Source organism: Callithrix jacchus, chromosome 5 (genome assembly GCF_049354715.1).
Source record: "Callithrix jacchus isolate 240 chromosome 5, calJac240_pri, whole genome shotgun sequence".
Classification (NCBI taxonomy): Eukaryota; Metazoa; Chordata; class Mammalia; order Primates; family Cebidae; genus Callithrix; species Callithrix jacchus.
In genome coordinates, this window is record NC_133506.1 from 131,957,674 (window position 1) to 131,969,925 (window position 12,252).

General features: G+C 45.4%; 1 protein-coding gene across 1 annotated transcript in view; it reads right to left on the minus strand.

The window, feature by feature from the left end:
- The window catches only part of SRP68 (signal recognition particle 68), a 41,709-nt gene that overhangs the window by 24,539 nt on the left and 4,918 nt on the right, over positions 1 to 12,252 (minus strand). Inside the window, exons 3-8 of the mRNA XM_002748749.7 lie at positions 11,339 to 11,452; positions 6,647 to 6,842; positions 3,125 to 3,207; positions 2,743 to 2,852; positions 1,649 to 1,731; positions 20 to 160 (exon numbers count right to left, since the gene is read on the minus strand). Coding sequence (XP_002748795.1) covers positions 20 to 160; positions 1,649 to 1,731; positions 2,743 to 2,852; positions 3,125 to 3,207; positions 6,647 to 6,842; positions 11,339 to 11,452 — 727 coding nt within the window. The remainder of the gene's footprint in view (positions 1 to 19; positions 161 to 1,648; positions 1,732 to 2,742; positions 2,853 to 3,124; positions 3,208 to 6,646; positions 6,843 to 11,338; positions 11,453 to 12,252) is intronic.

A 12,252-nucleotide genomic window follows, 5' to 3' on the forward strand; every position in this document is an offset into this window, starting at 1 on the left:
GTAAGTTCTTCCACCTCACCTGGACAATAGCTGCTTCATTATCAGCCAATCCCAGTAAGAAAATCCGCACTTTGTCGATCTTCACTGGAACTGTTCTCCCTCTCCACTCCACTTCACTCATGGTAGCTGCCTGTTTGGCTCGGGTCTGAGTGATCAAAGCCTGAAAAGTAGTTTGAAAAAGTTAAAACTTTAACTGGGGATATGAGTGATGGAGGTGAAAATAAGTGGAATCTATCATTTGCCTCTATCTAGAATCAACATATTATACTCCATAAAGAGTATATACCAATTGCTTTCTTTCATTTTTCTGAGACAGAGTTGTACTCTGTTACCCAGCCTGGAGTGCAGTGGCGCAAGCTAGGCTCACTGCAACCTCTGCCTCCCAGGTTCAAGCAATTCTTGTGCCTCAGCCCCCTGAGTAGCTGGAACTACAGGCACATGCCACCATGCCTGATTTATTTTTGTATTTTTAGTAGAGATAGGGTTTTGGCACGTTGGCCAGGCTGGTCTTGAACTCCTGGCCTCAAGTGATCCACCTGCCTAGGCCTCTCAAAGTGCTGGGATTCCAAGAGTAAGCCACGGCACCCAGCCTCTTTAATTGTTTTAATAGACAGAGACTTGCTCTGTTGCCCAGGCTGGAGTGCAGTAAGCCCAAAGACAGCTTACTGCAACTTTGAACTCCTGGGCTCAAGTGATCCTCTTGCCTTGGCCTCCCAGGTAGCTAGGAATACAGATGTGTGTCACCATACCTGCTAATTAAAACTTTTTTTTTGGTAGAGATGGGGGTCTCACTATATTGTCCAGGCTGGTCTTGAATGCCTGGGCTCAAGTGAACTTTTCACCTCAGCCTCCCACAGTGCCAGGATTACAGATGTGAACCACCCCACCGGCCACCAATTTCTATTTGTTTTAAATAAATAAAATAAATAGGCAACATGGTGAAACCCTGTGCTTACTAAAAATATTTAAAAAATTAGCTGGGTGTGGTGGCGCACGCCTGTAGTCGCAGCTACTTGGCAGGGGCTGAGGCATGAGAAGCACTTGAACTCGGGAGGTCGAGGGTGCAGTCAGCTGAGATTGAGATTGCGCCACTGCACTCCAGCCTAGGTGACAGTGTAAGACTTTGTCTCAAAAAAAAAAAAAAAAAAAACTGAATACTGGGCCAGGCGCGGTGGCTCACGCCTATAATCCCAGCACTTTGGGAGGCCGAGGCAGGTGGATCACGAGGTCAAGAGATCTAGACCATCCTGGTAAACATGGTGAAACCCTGTCTCTACTAAAAATACAAAAAATTAGCTGGGCATGGTGGCGCGTGCCTGTAATACCAGCTACTCAGGAGGCTGAGGCAGGAGAATTCCCTGAACCCAGGAGGCAGAGGTTGCGGTAAGCCAAGATCGCACCACTGCACCCCAGCCTGGGTAACAAGAGCGAAACTCCGTCTCAAAAAAAAAAAGAAAAAAATTGAATACTTAAAGTGTTAATTGAAAAAAGGTTTTTGTTAAAATTTTTAGCAAATGTAGATATTTTGTAATACAGATACAAATATACGTATATCAATATCAAATATCCCTAGGGGATTATAAATTACTCCTTCTTCTGGACTTTGTCCAACCCACGACTTTTCACAAAAATGTACATACTAGATTACCTCCAATTTTTCAGCCAAGAGACCCTCAGTGCCCCCAGACCTCAATCTCATCTGCATGAGTTCATTGATGGCTGACTGGTCCCCTGAGAGAGAAAGATAGGAAAATCTTCAAGGGTCTGGTCTGTTTTCTTCAGATTCACTAGATTCAACTCAAACTTGAACAGCTCTTCCCCCTCCACATGCTACTTCGATGAATCTGCAGTACGAACTGTTCTCTGAAGACAAGTCTTTTACAAAGAATGAAATTGATTGGGCAATGAAAATACTTTGTATGTTACTATAATGGTAAATACGTGTCATGAAACATTTGTCCAAACCCATAGACTGTACAATAACAAGCGTAAACCCTGATGTAAACTTTGGGAGATTATGATGTGTCGATGAAGGGTCACTAATTTTAACAAACGCACCCCTCTGGTGGGGGAAGATGAATACGGGAGAGGCTGTGGATATGGGAGGTGGGCTTATATGGGTCTCTGTATCTTTCTGTTTTGCTGTGAACCTAAAACTGCTCTTAAAAAGTAAAAAATGGCCAAGTGTGGTGGCTCACGCCTATAATCCCAACACTTTGGGAGGCTGGGGCGGGCAGATCACCTGAGGTTGGGAGTTTGAGACCAGCCTGACCAACATGGAGAAATCTCGTCTCTACCAAAAATACAAAAAAAAAAATTAGCTGGACATGGTGGCACATGCCTGTAAGCCCAGCTACTCAGGAAGCTGAGGCAGGAGAATCACTTAAACCTGGGAGCCAAGATCACGTCATTACACTCCAGCCTGGACAACAGAAGCAAAACTCCGTCTCAAAAAAAAAAAAGGTAAAAAACGAACTCAGCCAGAGACTCAGGAGACTCAAGACTGCTCTTCAGGGGTACACAGCACAGCAGGACAGACACAGAAGCAGAACTATCTTCTGTAATTTTGAGCTGAGTTGGCTTCAACCGTTCTGCTTTTGCCATCAACCAAAACTCAGGCCAAAGATGGAGGCAAGGGAAGGAGAAGAAAGTTATGTCAACTCTCTAGGATCTCTGAAATGAACTCACACTAGGCCACCTGTCAAAGCTCAAGTTGAGTATAATGCCTTGATCCCTGCTCACCAATATTATATGCACAATAGCGGATGTTAGGTGAAATCTCTTCCACACGTTGGTTATACAGCACAGCCTGCTCCTCTGTGAAAGCACTGGCCAGCTTCTCATAGATAGTTCTGAGAGAAAAGAAAAGTCAGGTTTTACATCAGCTGTATAAAAGAAAAACTCATGGGGAACACAGTGACTAAAAACAAATTATGGCCCTTTGAAGCTCTTCTAACAGCTGTCATAACTGGCATGCTCTCAAGATGAAAGAGAATCATCAACATTTCTATAGGAAAGAAAAGTCACCCTCACTTTCACAGAAATAATCCACTACCTGATCTGCAGCTTAAAATTGACTATCTATAATTAAAACTGGCCACAGCCTTTGGACTACAGGACTTACTTGCATTTGTTAAAAGCCTCAATGGCGGCTTTCCATTCTTGATGTTCAAAACGCAGCATTCCTGAGAGGTAAGCTGTGTAAGCCTGTGAGGAGATAGAAGAAGAGGAAATGCTTCATCACCAAACCACTCAATCTTCCTTCATTGGTTTCTAACTTTAATATCAAGAATACAGATATTGGCCAGGCACAGTGGCTCACACCTCTGATTTTAGCACTTTGTGAGGCCAAGGTGGGAGGATCGCTTGAACCCACAGTTCAAGACAAGTCTGGGCAATATAACAAGACCCTGTCTCTATCAAAAATAAAATTAAAAATTGGCTGGGCGAGGTGGCACATGCCTGTAATCCCAGCACTTTGGGATGCCGAGGCAGGTGAATCATGAGGTCAAGAGATCGAGACCATCCTGGCCACCATGGTAAAATCCCATTTCTACTAAAAATACAAAAATTAGCTGGGTGTGGTGGTACGTGCCTGTAGTCCCAGCTACTTGGGAGGCTGAAGCAAGAGAATCGCTTGAACCTGGAGGCAGAGGTTGCAGTGAGCCAAGATTGTACCACTGCACTACAGCCTGGTAAGAGAGTGGGACTCCATCTCTAAATAAATAAATATAAAAATAAATTTTAAAAAAGAAGAAAAAGAACAAGGATATTGGCTGGGCATGGGGGCTCACACCTGTAATCCTAGCAATTTGGGAGGCTGAGGCAGGAGAGTTGCTTTAGCTCAAGAGTTCGAGATTAGCCTGGGCAACACAGCAAGACCACAGTTCTACAAAAAATTTTTAAAGATTAGCCGGGTGTGGCCGGGCCGGGTAGCTAACGCTTATAACCCCACACTTTGGAAGGTCAAGGTAAGCCGATCACCTGAGATAAGGAGTTGGAGACCAGGGTGGCCAACATGATGAAAATCCATCTCTACTAAAAATACAACAAATTAGCCAGGTGTGGTGGCAGGCACCTGTAATCCCTGCTACTCAGGAGGCTGAGGCGGGAGAATTGCTTAAACCTGGGAGGCAGAGGATGCAGTAAGCTACGATTGTGCCACTGCAACCCAACCTGGACAACAGATTGATACTCAAGACTCCATCTCAAAAAAAAAAAAATTAGCAAGGTATGGTGGCATGCCCCTCTAGTCCCAACTACTCAGGAGGCCTTGGCAGGAGGATTGCTTGAGCCCAGAAGTTCACGGCTGCAGTGAGCCATGACTGCACTCCAGCCTGGGACAGAACGAGACTCTGTCGCTAAAAAACAAAAAACCCAAATAATATGGATATATTAATCACAGGTTGATTTTTAAAAAGAAATACGTATTTAACCAATAAAATTGATACACAGGCAATTTATGATTCATTCACTTCCCAGGAGAGAACTTCAAAAGAAGGAAATCTGGTTTCTTCATTTTGCTTAACAACCATTTTCTGGGCTATAAGCATTAGAAGTTGAATAAAACCTTGCAATATCTACCATCTCTTTTTTAAAAAATTCATTTGTAAAAAAAGTTCTTACTTTGTGAACTTTTCCAGGTACAAGATGTAAGCTTTAATTCTATATAGCAAAACATGACCTTTCTTAAAAAGTTACAGCTTGTTGGCCAGGTGTGGTGGTTCATGACTATAATCCCAGCACTTTGGGAAGTCGAGGTGGGCGGAACACGAGGTCAGGAGCTCGAGACCAGCCTGGCCAACATGGTGAAACCCTCTCTCTACTAAAAATACAAAAAGTAGCCAGGCGTGGTGGCATGTGCCTGTAATCCCAGCTACTTGGGAGGCTGAGGCAGAAGAATTTCTTGAACCTGGGAGGCAGAGGTTGCAGTGAGCCAAGATCATGCCACTGCACTCCAGACTCCAGCATGGGTGACAAAGCAAGACTCCATCTCGAAAAAAAAAAGTTATAGCTAGTTATAAAAAGCAAGAGCTTGGGAATACTCATTCTATTTTATGGAATGAAGCATTGCCCAGTTAAAAAAATATATATAAGGCTGGGCTCAGTGGCTCACTCCTGTAATCCCAGCACTTTGGGAGGCCACGGTGGGCGGATCACCTGAGGTTGGGAATTCGAGACCAGTCTGACCAACATGGAAAAACCCTGTCTCTATTAAAAATACAAAATTAGCCAGGTGTGGTGACGTATGCCTGTAATCTCAGCTATTTGGGAGGCTGAGGCAGGAGAATCACTTGAACCCGGCAGGTGGAGATAGTGGTGAGCTGAAATCACAACACTGTACTCCAGCCTGGGCAACAAGAGTGAAAATCCATCTCAAAAAAAAAAGAAAAGAAAAAAGCTGGGAGCGGTGGCTCACACCTGTAATCCCAGCAATTTGGGAGGCTGAGGTCAGGAGCCTTGCCAACATGGTGAAACCCCATCTCTACTAAAAACACAAAAAAATTTGCTGGGTGTGGTGGCATGTGCCTGTAATTCTAGCTACTTGGGAGGCTGAGGCAGGAGAATTGCTCGAACCCAGTAGGCAGAGGTTGCCGTGAGTCAAGGTTGTGCCACATGGCACTCCAGCCTGGGCAGCAGAGCAAGACTCCGTCTCAATAAAAGAAAAAAAAACCATAAAAAATCAAGAGCTTATAAACAAAAGATGCTAACTTCACCTTTTTTTTTTTTTTTTTTCCTTTTAGTTGCATTTATTTTAAGGCTGAATTTACTCCCATGCCATAAGTTTTTGCTTCTTCAGTTTCTTCTGGGATGTCTTCTTCTTCTGGGCAACCTCCTCTTCTGGTTTAGGAACAATCTGTTCCTTTTCAGTAAGGATCATCTCAATGTGGCAGGGAGAACTCATGTATGGGTTAATTCGACCATGAGCTCTGTAAGTCCGGCGGCACATCTTGGGTGCTTTGTTCACTTGGATATGCTCAATGACCAGAGAATCTACATCTAAACCCGTAAGTTCAGCATTACTCTCTGCATTTTTAAGCATGTGCAGCAAAAATTCAGCACTCTTTTTGGGCCACCGACCTTGTGTCCAGCCCCACTGCTTGGCCTGGGCACACCTGCCAACTCCACCATTGTAATGTCGGAATGGTACGCACTGTTTCTGTAAAGTGACATCTTTCAGATACTTCGTGGCTTTTCGTATATGCATACCCTTGATGGCCTGGGCAGTTTCACGTGTGTTCTTAAAGTGAACGCGAAGATTGGAACCTCTTGATTTGCATGACTTTGTGGGGTTCTCCGGATCAACTGAATAGCGAACCATTTTCACAGATTACCTCAGGCCGCTTGGGGAAAGAGTAACTTCACCTTTTAAAAGCAAGTAAAGTTTTTTCCTCTTCTATCACTTTCTAACATTAAGAAACTCTGTTTTGTTTAACTGTAGCTTTTTAAAACATCATGAGGCCAGGTGTGGTGGCTCACACCTGTAATCCCAGCACTTTGGGAGGCTGAGGTGGGTGGATCACCTGAGGTCAGGAGTTCAAAACCACCTAACCAACAAGGTGAAACCCCGTCTCTGAAAATAAATTAATTAATTAAAATGTCTTGATTCTCCACAATAAAACAAGCTGGATGTTAAGGCACTAACCTGAGCCTCTAACTTGGTCTTGGCATCCACACGATTGCTCTCACACAGGCGTTCCAATTCCTCTGCATGCTTCACAGCTTTGCGTAGGCGAGATAACAAGTGAAACCGTTTTCGGGGTTCAGTGTTGGCTTCCTGTTTGAGTTGCATTGCGTAGCTCCAGGCTCTTTCAGCATCCATCAGAACCAGAAGCAAGTATCTAGATGAGAGACAGACGAGGGGAGACAATAAAGGCCATCAGCAGACCCAGATATTTTCTGAGGTGGAATCTTCAGCTTCTCAACTTTTTTTATACTCTCCCTCTTTTGCCACTCTCAAAACAACTCTTCTGGCATTATTAGCTGCGACTCTAAACCAGTATCTGTATTCGCAACCTGGACTCAACTCAGGTTTCTTATCATCTACCGGACATATCTCATTGAAAAGCCTCTATTGCCTCGAACTCGGCAAACCCAGAATTGTGACCTACCCCTCCTAAATTCTGTCAGACACAGTCCAGGCACACTATCTGGCCTCATCTTTGAATCAACACCTCCTTCATCTCAACCCAGTTAGAAAAGTCCTTAAGCCGGGCACGGTGGCTCATGCCTGTAATCCCAGCACTTTAAAAGGTCTGGGTGGGCAGATCACCTGAGGTCAAGCATTCGAGACCAGCCTGGCCAACATGGTGAAACCCTGTCTCTATTAAAAATACAAAAATTAGCTGGGCATGGTGGTGGGTGCCTATAATCCCAGCTACTCGGGAGGCTGAGGCTAGAGAATTGCTTGAACCCAGGAGGGAGAGGTTGCAGTGAGTGGAGATCGCACCACTGCACTCAAGCCTGGGCAACAAGAGCGATACTCCATCTCAAAAAAAAAAAAAAAGCAGGCCGGGCGCGGTGGCTCAAGCCTGTAATCCCAGCACTTTGGGAGGCCGAGGCAGGTGGATCATGAGGTCAAGAGATCGAGATCATCCTGGTCAACATGGTGAAACCCCGTCTCTACTAAAAATACAAAAAAAAAAAAAATTAGCTGGGCGTTGTGGCACGCGCCTGTAATCCCAGCTACTCAGGAGGCTGAGGCAGGAGAATTGCCTGAACCCAGGAGGCGGAGGTAGCGGTGAGCCGAGATTGCGCCATTACACTCCAGCCTGGGTAAGGAGAGCGAAACTTGGTCTCAAAAAAAAAAAAAAAAAAGCAGTATATTTACTGGGCATGGTGGCTCACACCTGTAATCCCACCACTTTGGGAGGCCAAGGCGGGCAGATCACCTGAGGTCAGGAGCTTGAGACAAGCCTGGTCCACATGATAAAACCCCATCTCTACTAAAAAATACAAAAATTGGCTGGGTGCAGTGGCTCACGCCTATAATCCCAGCACTTTGGAAGGCCGAGGCGGGTGGATCACGAGGTCAAGAGATCGAGACCATCCTGGTCAATATGGTGAAACCCCGTCTCTACTAAAAATACAAAAATTAGCTGGACATGGTGGCACACACCTATAGTACCAGCTACTTGGGAGGCTGAGGCAGGAGAATTGCTTGAACCCAGGAGGCAGAGATTGCGGTGAGCAGAGATCGTGCCATTGCACTCCAGCCTGGGTAACATGTGAAACTCCGTCTCAAAAAAAAAAAAAAAAATTAGCTGGGTATTGTGGCACATGCCTGTAATCCCAGCTTCTGGGGAGGCTGAGGTTGAACCCAGGAGGCAGGGGTTGTGGTGAGTCGAGATGGTGCCACTGTACTGAAGTCTGGGCAACAGTGAGACTCCGTCTCAAAAAAAAAAGGGGGGGGGCAGTGTATTAAAGTGGTGATGAGCAAAAGAGCTCCAGAGCCTGGGTTAGAACCCCAGTGCCACCACTTACTAGCTGCGTGACTGTGGGCAAAGTACAAACGTTTCTCTGCACCACTCTCCCATGCAGTAATAGAAATAACACATTTAGACCGGAGCCTGGCACTTACTAAGCTCAATAAGTTACTTAACTACTTTATTATTATAGAGGTGAATCTTTCTTTGCTGCCTTCATCAATCTGTCTTAAACTTCAGCTTAGCCTTGACTCTTCACAGTAAAGGATCTTGAGATCATAAGGGAGTACAGCCATGGTGTAGTGGCTCATATCTGTAATCCCAGCACATTGGGAGGCTGAGGTGGGAGGAATGCTTGAGGCCAGGAGTTTGAAACCAGCCTGGTCAGCATAGCAAGATCCCATCTCTACAAAACAAAAAAAAGAGAAAAGTTAGGTAGGCATGGTGGTACACGACTTTAGTCCCAGCTACTCAAGAGGGTGACACAGGAGCAGTTTAAGGCTGCAGTAAGCTATAATCCCACTGCTGCACTCCATCCAGCCTGGGTGACAGTGAGACTGTCTCAAAAAAAGGGGCAAGAGAGATTTCTCCTAACTGGTGTTCTCATCAGATTTAATGATGCATCCTATGATGGTCTCCAGGCTCTAGTTTTCTGACTGTGGCCTACACACCAAGCTCACAGCCTTTTCACTGCCTGAGTAGCAGCTAGCAAGTGTCCAGAGCTTTCCAGTTCCTAGACCGCATGCACAGATACCAGAGCATGCTGTTTCCCCAGACACAGGATGTTCTTAACTCTTGCGAATCCTTCAAGGTCAAGCCTCCTCCATGCAGGCTTACTGACTTCCCTGTCAAGAGCCTTCAACCTCAAGTCTCCTTTCCAAGGCTTCAGAATGCTGAACAGTAAATGATACACAACATGGCACTTCTGCTGTAGCATTCCCTGGTTTGCATTGACCAACATCTTTCAACAAGATGAAAGTCAATAAGGTTCAAGGACCATGCCTCCTCTCCTGTACCTCGTGTGTCACAACTCCTCTGCTGATGTAGCACAAAAGTAGCTATAAACAATGCCTATGTAAATGAGTGTGGCTGGGTTCCAATAAAACTTCATTTACACAAAAGGTGGCAGGAGCATAATTTGGCCCATAAGTGTGAGGAAGACCTGGAGACCTTCACTATATGTTGCTTGACAAACTAAAATTCTTCTGGAAATGCTAAGCACTGGTGCATTCAGCACTGAAATACAGGGCTCTCCTATGATAATTCACACACCAGCCAGGCATGGCAGCTCACACCTATAAACCCAGCACTGTGGGAGGCCAAGGTGGGTGGATCAGCTCGAGACCAACCTGGTGAAATCCTATCTCTACTAAAAATACAAAACTCAGCTGGTGTGGTGGCACGTGACTGTAATCCCAGCTACTTGAATCTGGGAGGTGGGAGTTGCAGTGAGCCGAGATCACACCACTGCACTCCAGCCTAGGCAACAGAGAAAGACTCTGTCTCAAAAAAAAAAAAAAAAAAAAAAAAAATTACACACCACTCAATTTCATTAAGATATATTGGTTTAAGGCCGGTGTGGTGGCTCACGCCTGTAATCCCAGCACTTTGGGAGGCTGATGAGGCGGGCGGATCATGAAGTCAAGAGATGGAGACCATCCTGGCCAATATGGTGAAACCCCGTCTCTGCTAAAAATACAAAAATTAGCCGGGTGTGGTGGCACGCACCTGTGGTCTCAGCTACTCAGGAAGCTGAGGCGGCAGAATCGCTTGAACCCAGGAGGCAGAGGTTGCAGTGAGCCGAGATTGCACCACTGCACTCCAGCCTGGCAACAAAGCAAGACTCCATCTCAAAAAAAATATATATATATTGATTTAAGCCCCTAGTTTTAGGCATTGGAATTTACATTCTAGAAACCTTACATAATAATCAATTGGATTCTAATCACTGACTTCAACATTTGCCATCCCAACATAGTTCTGGTTCTGGTTTTTTTTTAAGGAACAAAGAGTTTAATAGGCAAGAAGGGGCAAAGGGAGAAGGAAGAAACTTCCCTGTACAGAGACAGAGGGTGGGAGCTCCAAAGCTGAGAGAGGGAATCACCTCTCTTTTTTTTGAGATGGAATTTCACTCTTATTGCCTAGAATGGAATGCAATGGCGCAATCTCAGCTCACAGCAACCTCTGCCTCCCAAGTTCAAGCTATTCTCCTACCTCAGCCTCCAGAGCAGCTGGGATTACAGATGCCCACCACCACACCTGGCTAATTTTTGCATTTTAGTAGAGATAGTGTTTTGCCATATTGGCCGGGCTGGCCTTGAACTTCTGACTGCAAGTGATCCACCCGCCTTGGCCTCCAAAAGTGTTTGGATTACAAGTGTGAGCCACTGTGTCCAGCCCCAACACAGTTTTTGAACAAGCTACTGAACCTCTCTGAGCCTCAGTTTCCTTGCCCTAGAACACAGGAAGAGTAAACAATGCCCACCCCACAGAGCTGCTGAAAGAGTCACCAGAGAGGGCCGGGCGTGGTGGCTCACACCTGTAATCCCAGCACTTTGGGAGGCCAAGAGATTGAGACCATCCTGGTCAACGTGGTGAAACCCCGTCTCTACTAAAAATACAAAAAAAAAAAAAATTAGCTGGGCATGGTGGCGTGTGCCTGTAATCCCAGCTACTCAGGAGGCTGAGGCAGGAGAATTGCCTGAACCCAGGAGGCGGAGGTTGAGGTGAGCAGAGATCGTGCCATTGCACTCCAGCCTGGGTAACAAGAGCGAAACTCTGTCTCAAAAAAAAAAAAAAAAAAGAGTCACCAGAGATAATTAAAAGGTTTAGTGTGAAGTCTAGGACATTGTGATTGCTCAATAAATGCATTAGCAGGATGTAATCTGCAACTAGCACAGAGCAGTCATTACCTATTATCAGTTAGAAGATCTTCGGTCACTTTCTTCCCTGTGAATTTGTGTCTGTTCCCCATCTTGAAGTTGAGTGTTTTTCGAAGACGTCTTTGTCTACGGGAACAGTAGCCCCTGTAAGAAACCACAAACAATACTTACTCAGCCAAGCTGAGACTATTTTGAATAATAAATTATGTAATAAGGCAAGGTCAAGGGTCAACAGTTTGGGGTATTATACTTACTGTTACTATAATTATCACATATCAGCTTCCAAACTTTTTTTCTTTTCCTTTTTTTTGAGACAGAGTCTTGCTCTGTCACCCAGACTGGAGTGCAGTGTTGCGATCTTGGCTCACTACAGCTGGGCTCAATCAATTCTCCCACCTCATCCTCCTGAGTAGTTGGGACTACAAGGGTGCAACCACCACACTTGGCTAATTTTTGTACTTTTTGCAGAGACAGGGTTTCACCATGTTGCCCAGGCTGGTCTTAAAGTCCTTGGACTCCAGCGATCCACCCACCTCAGCCTCCCAAAGTGCTGGGATTACAAGCATGAGCCTCTGTGCCCAGCCCTAAACATTTATTGAACAACTCAAACATGGGGGGGCGGGCATATGATTGGTATTATAGGAAACACAAGGAGATGGGGGACATAGTGCCCATGCTCAAGGAACCCACATTAAAGTTGAGGATGATCATGCAGAGACAATGGCAACCAAGAAAACAAGGCAATGTCAATTGAATGGACATGAGTAATCATTCTCTTGTTAGCACCTTCGGCTGCAGTAGACTGATGGTGGGGCCTAGAAAGAATGAGGGGCTGGGCGCGGTGGCTCACGCCTGTAATCCCAGAACTTTGGGAGGCTAAGGTAGGTGGATCACAAGGTCAGAAGTTCAAGACCATCCTGGTCAAGAAGATGAGCACAAAAATT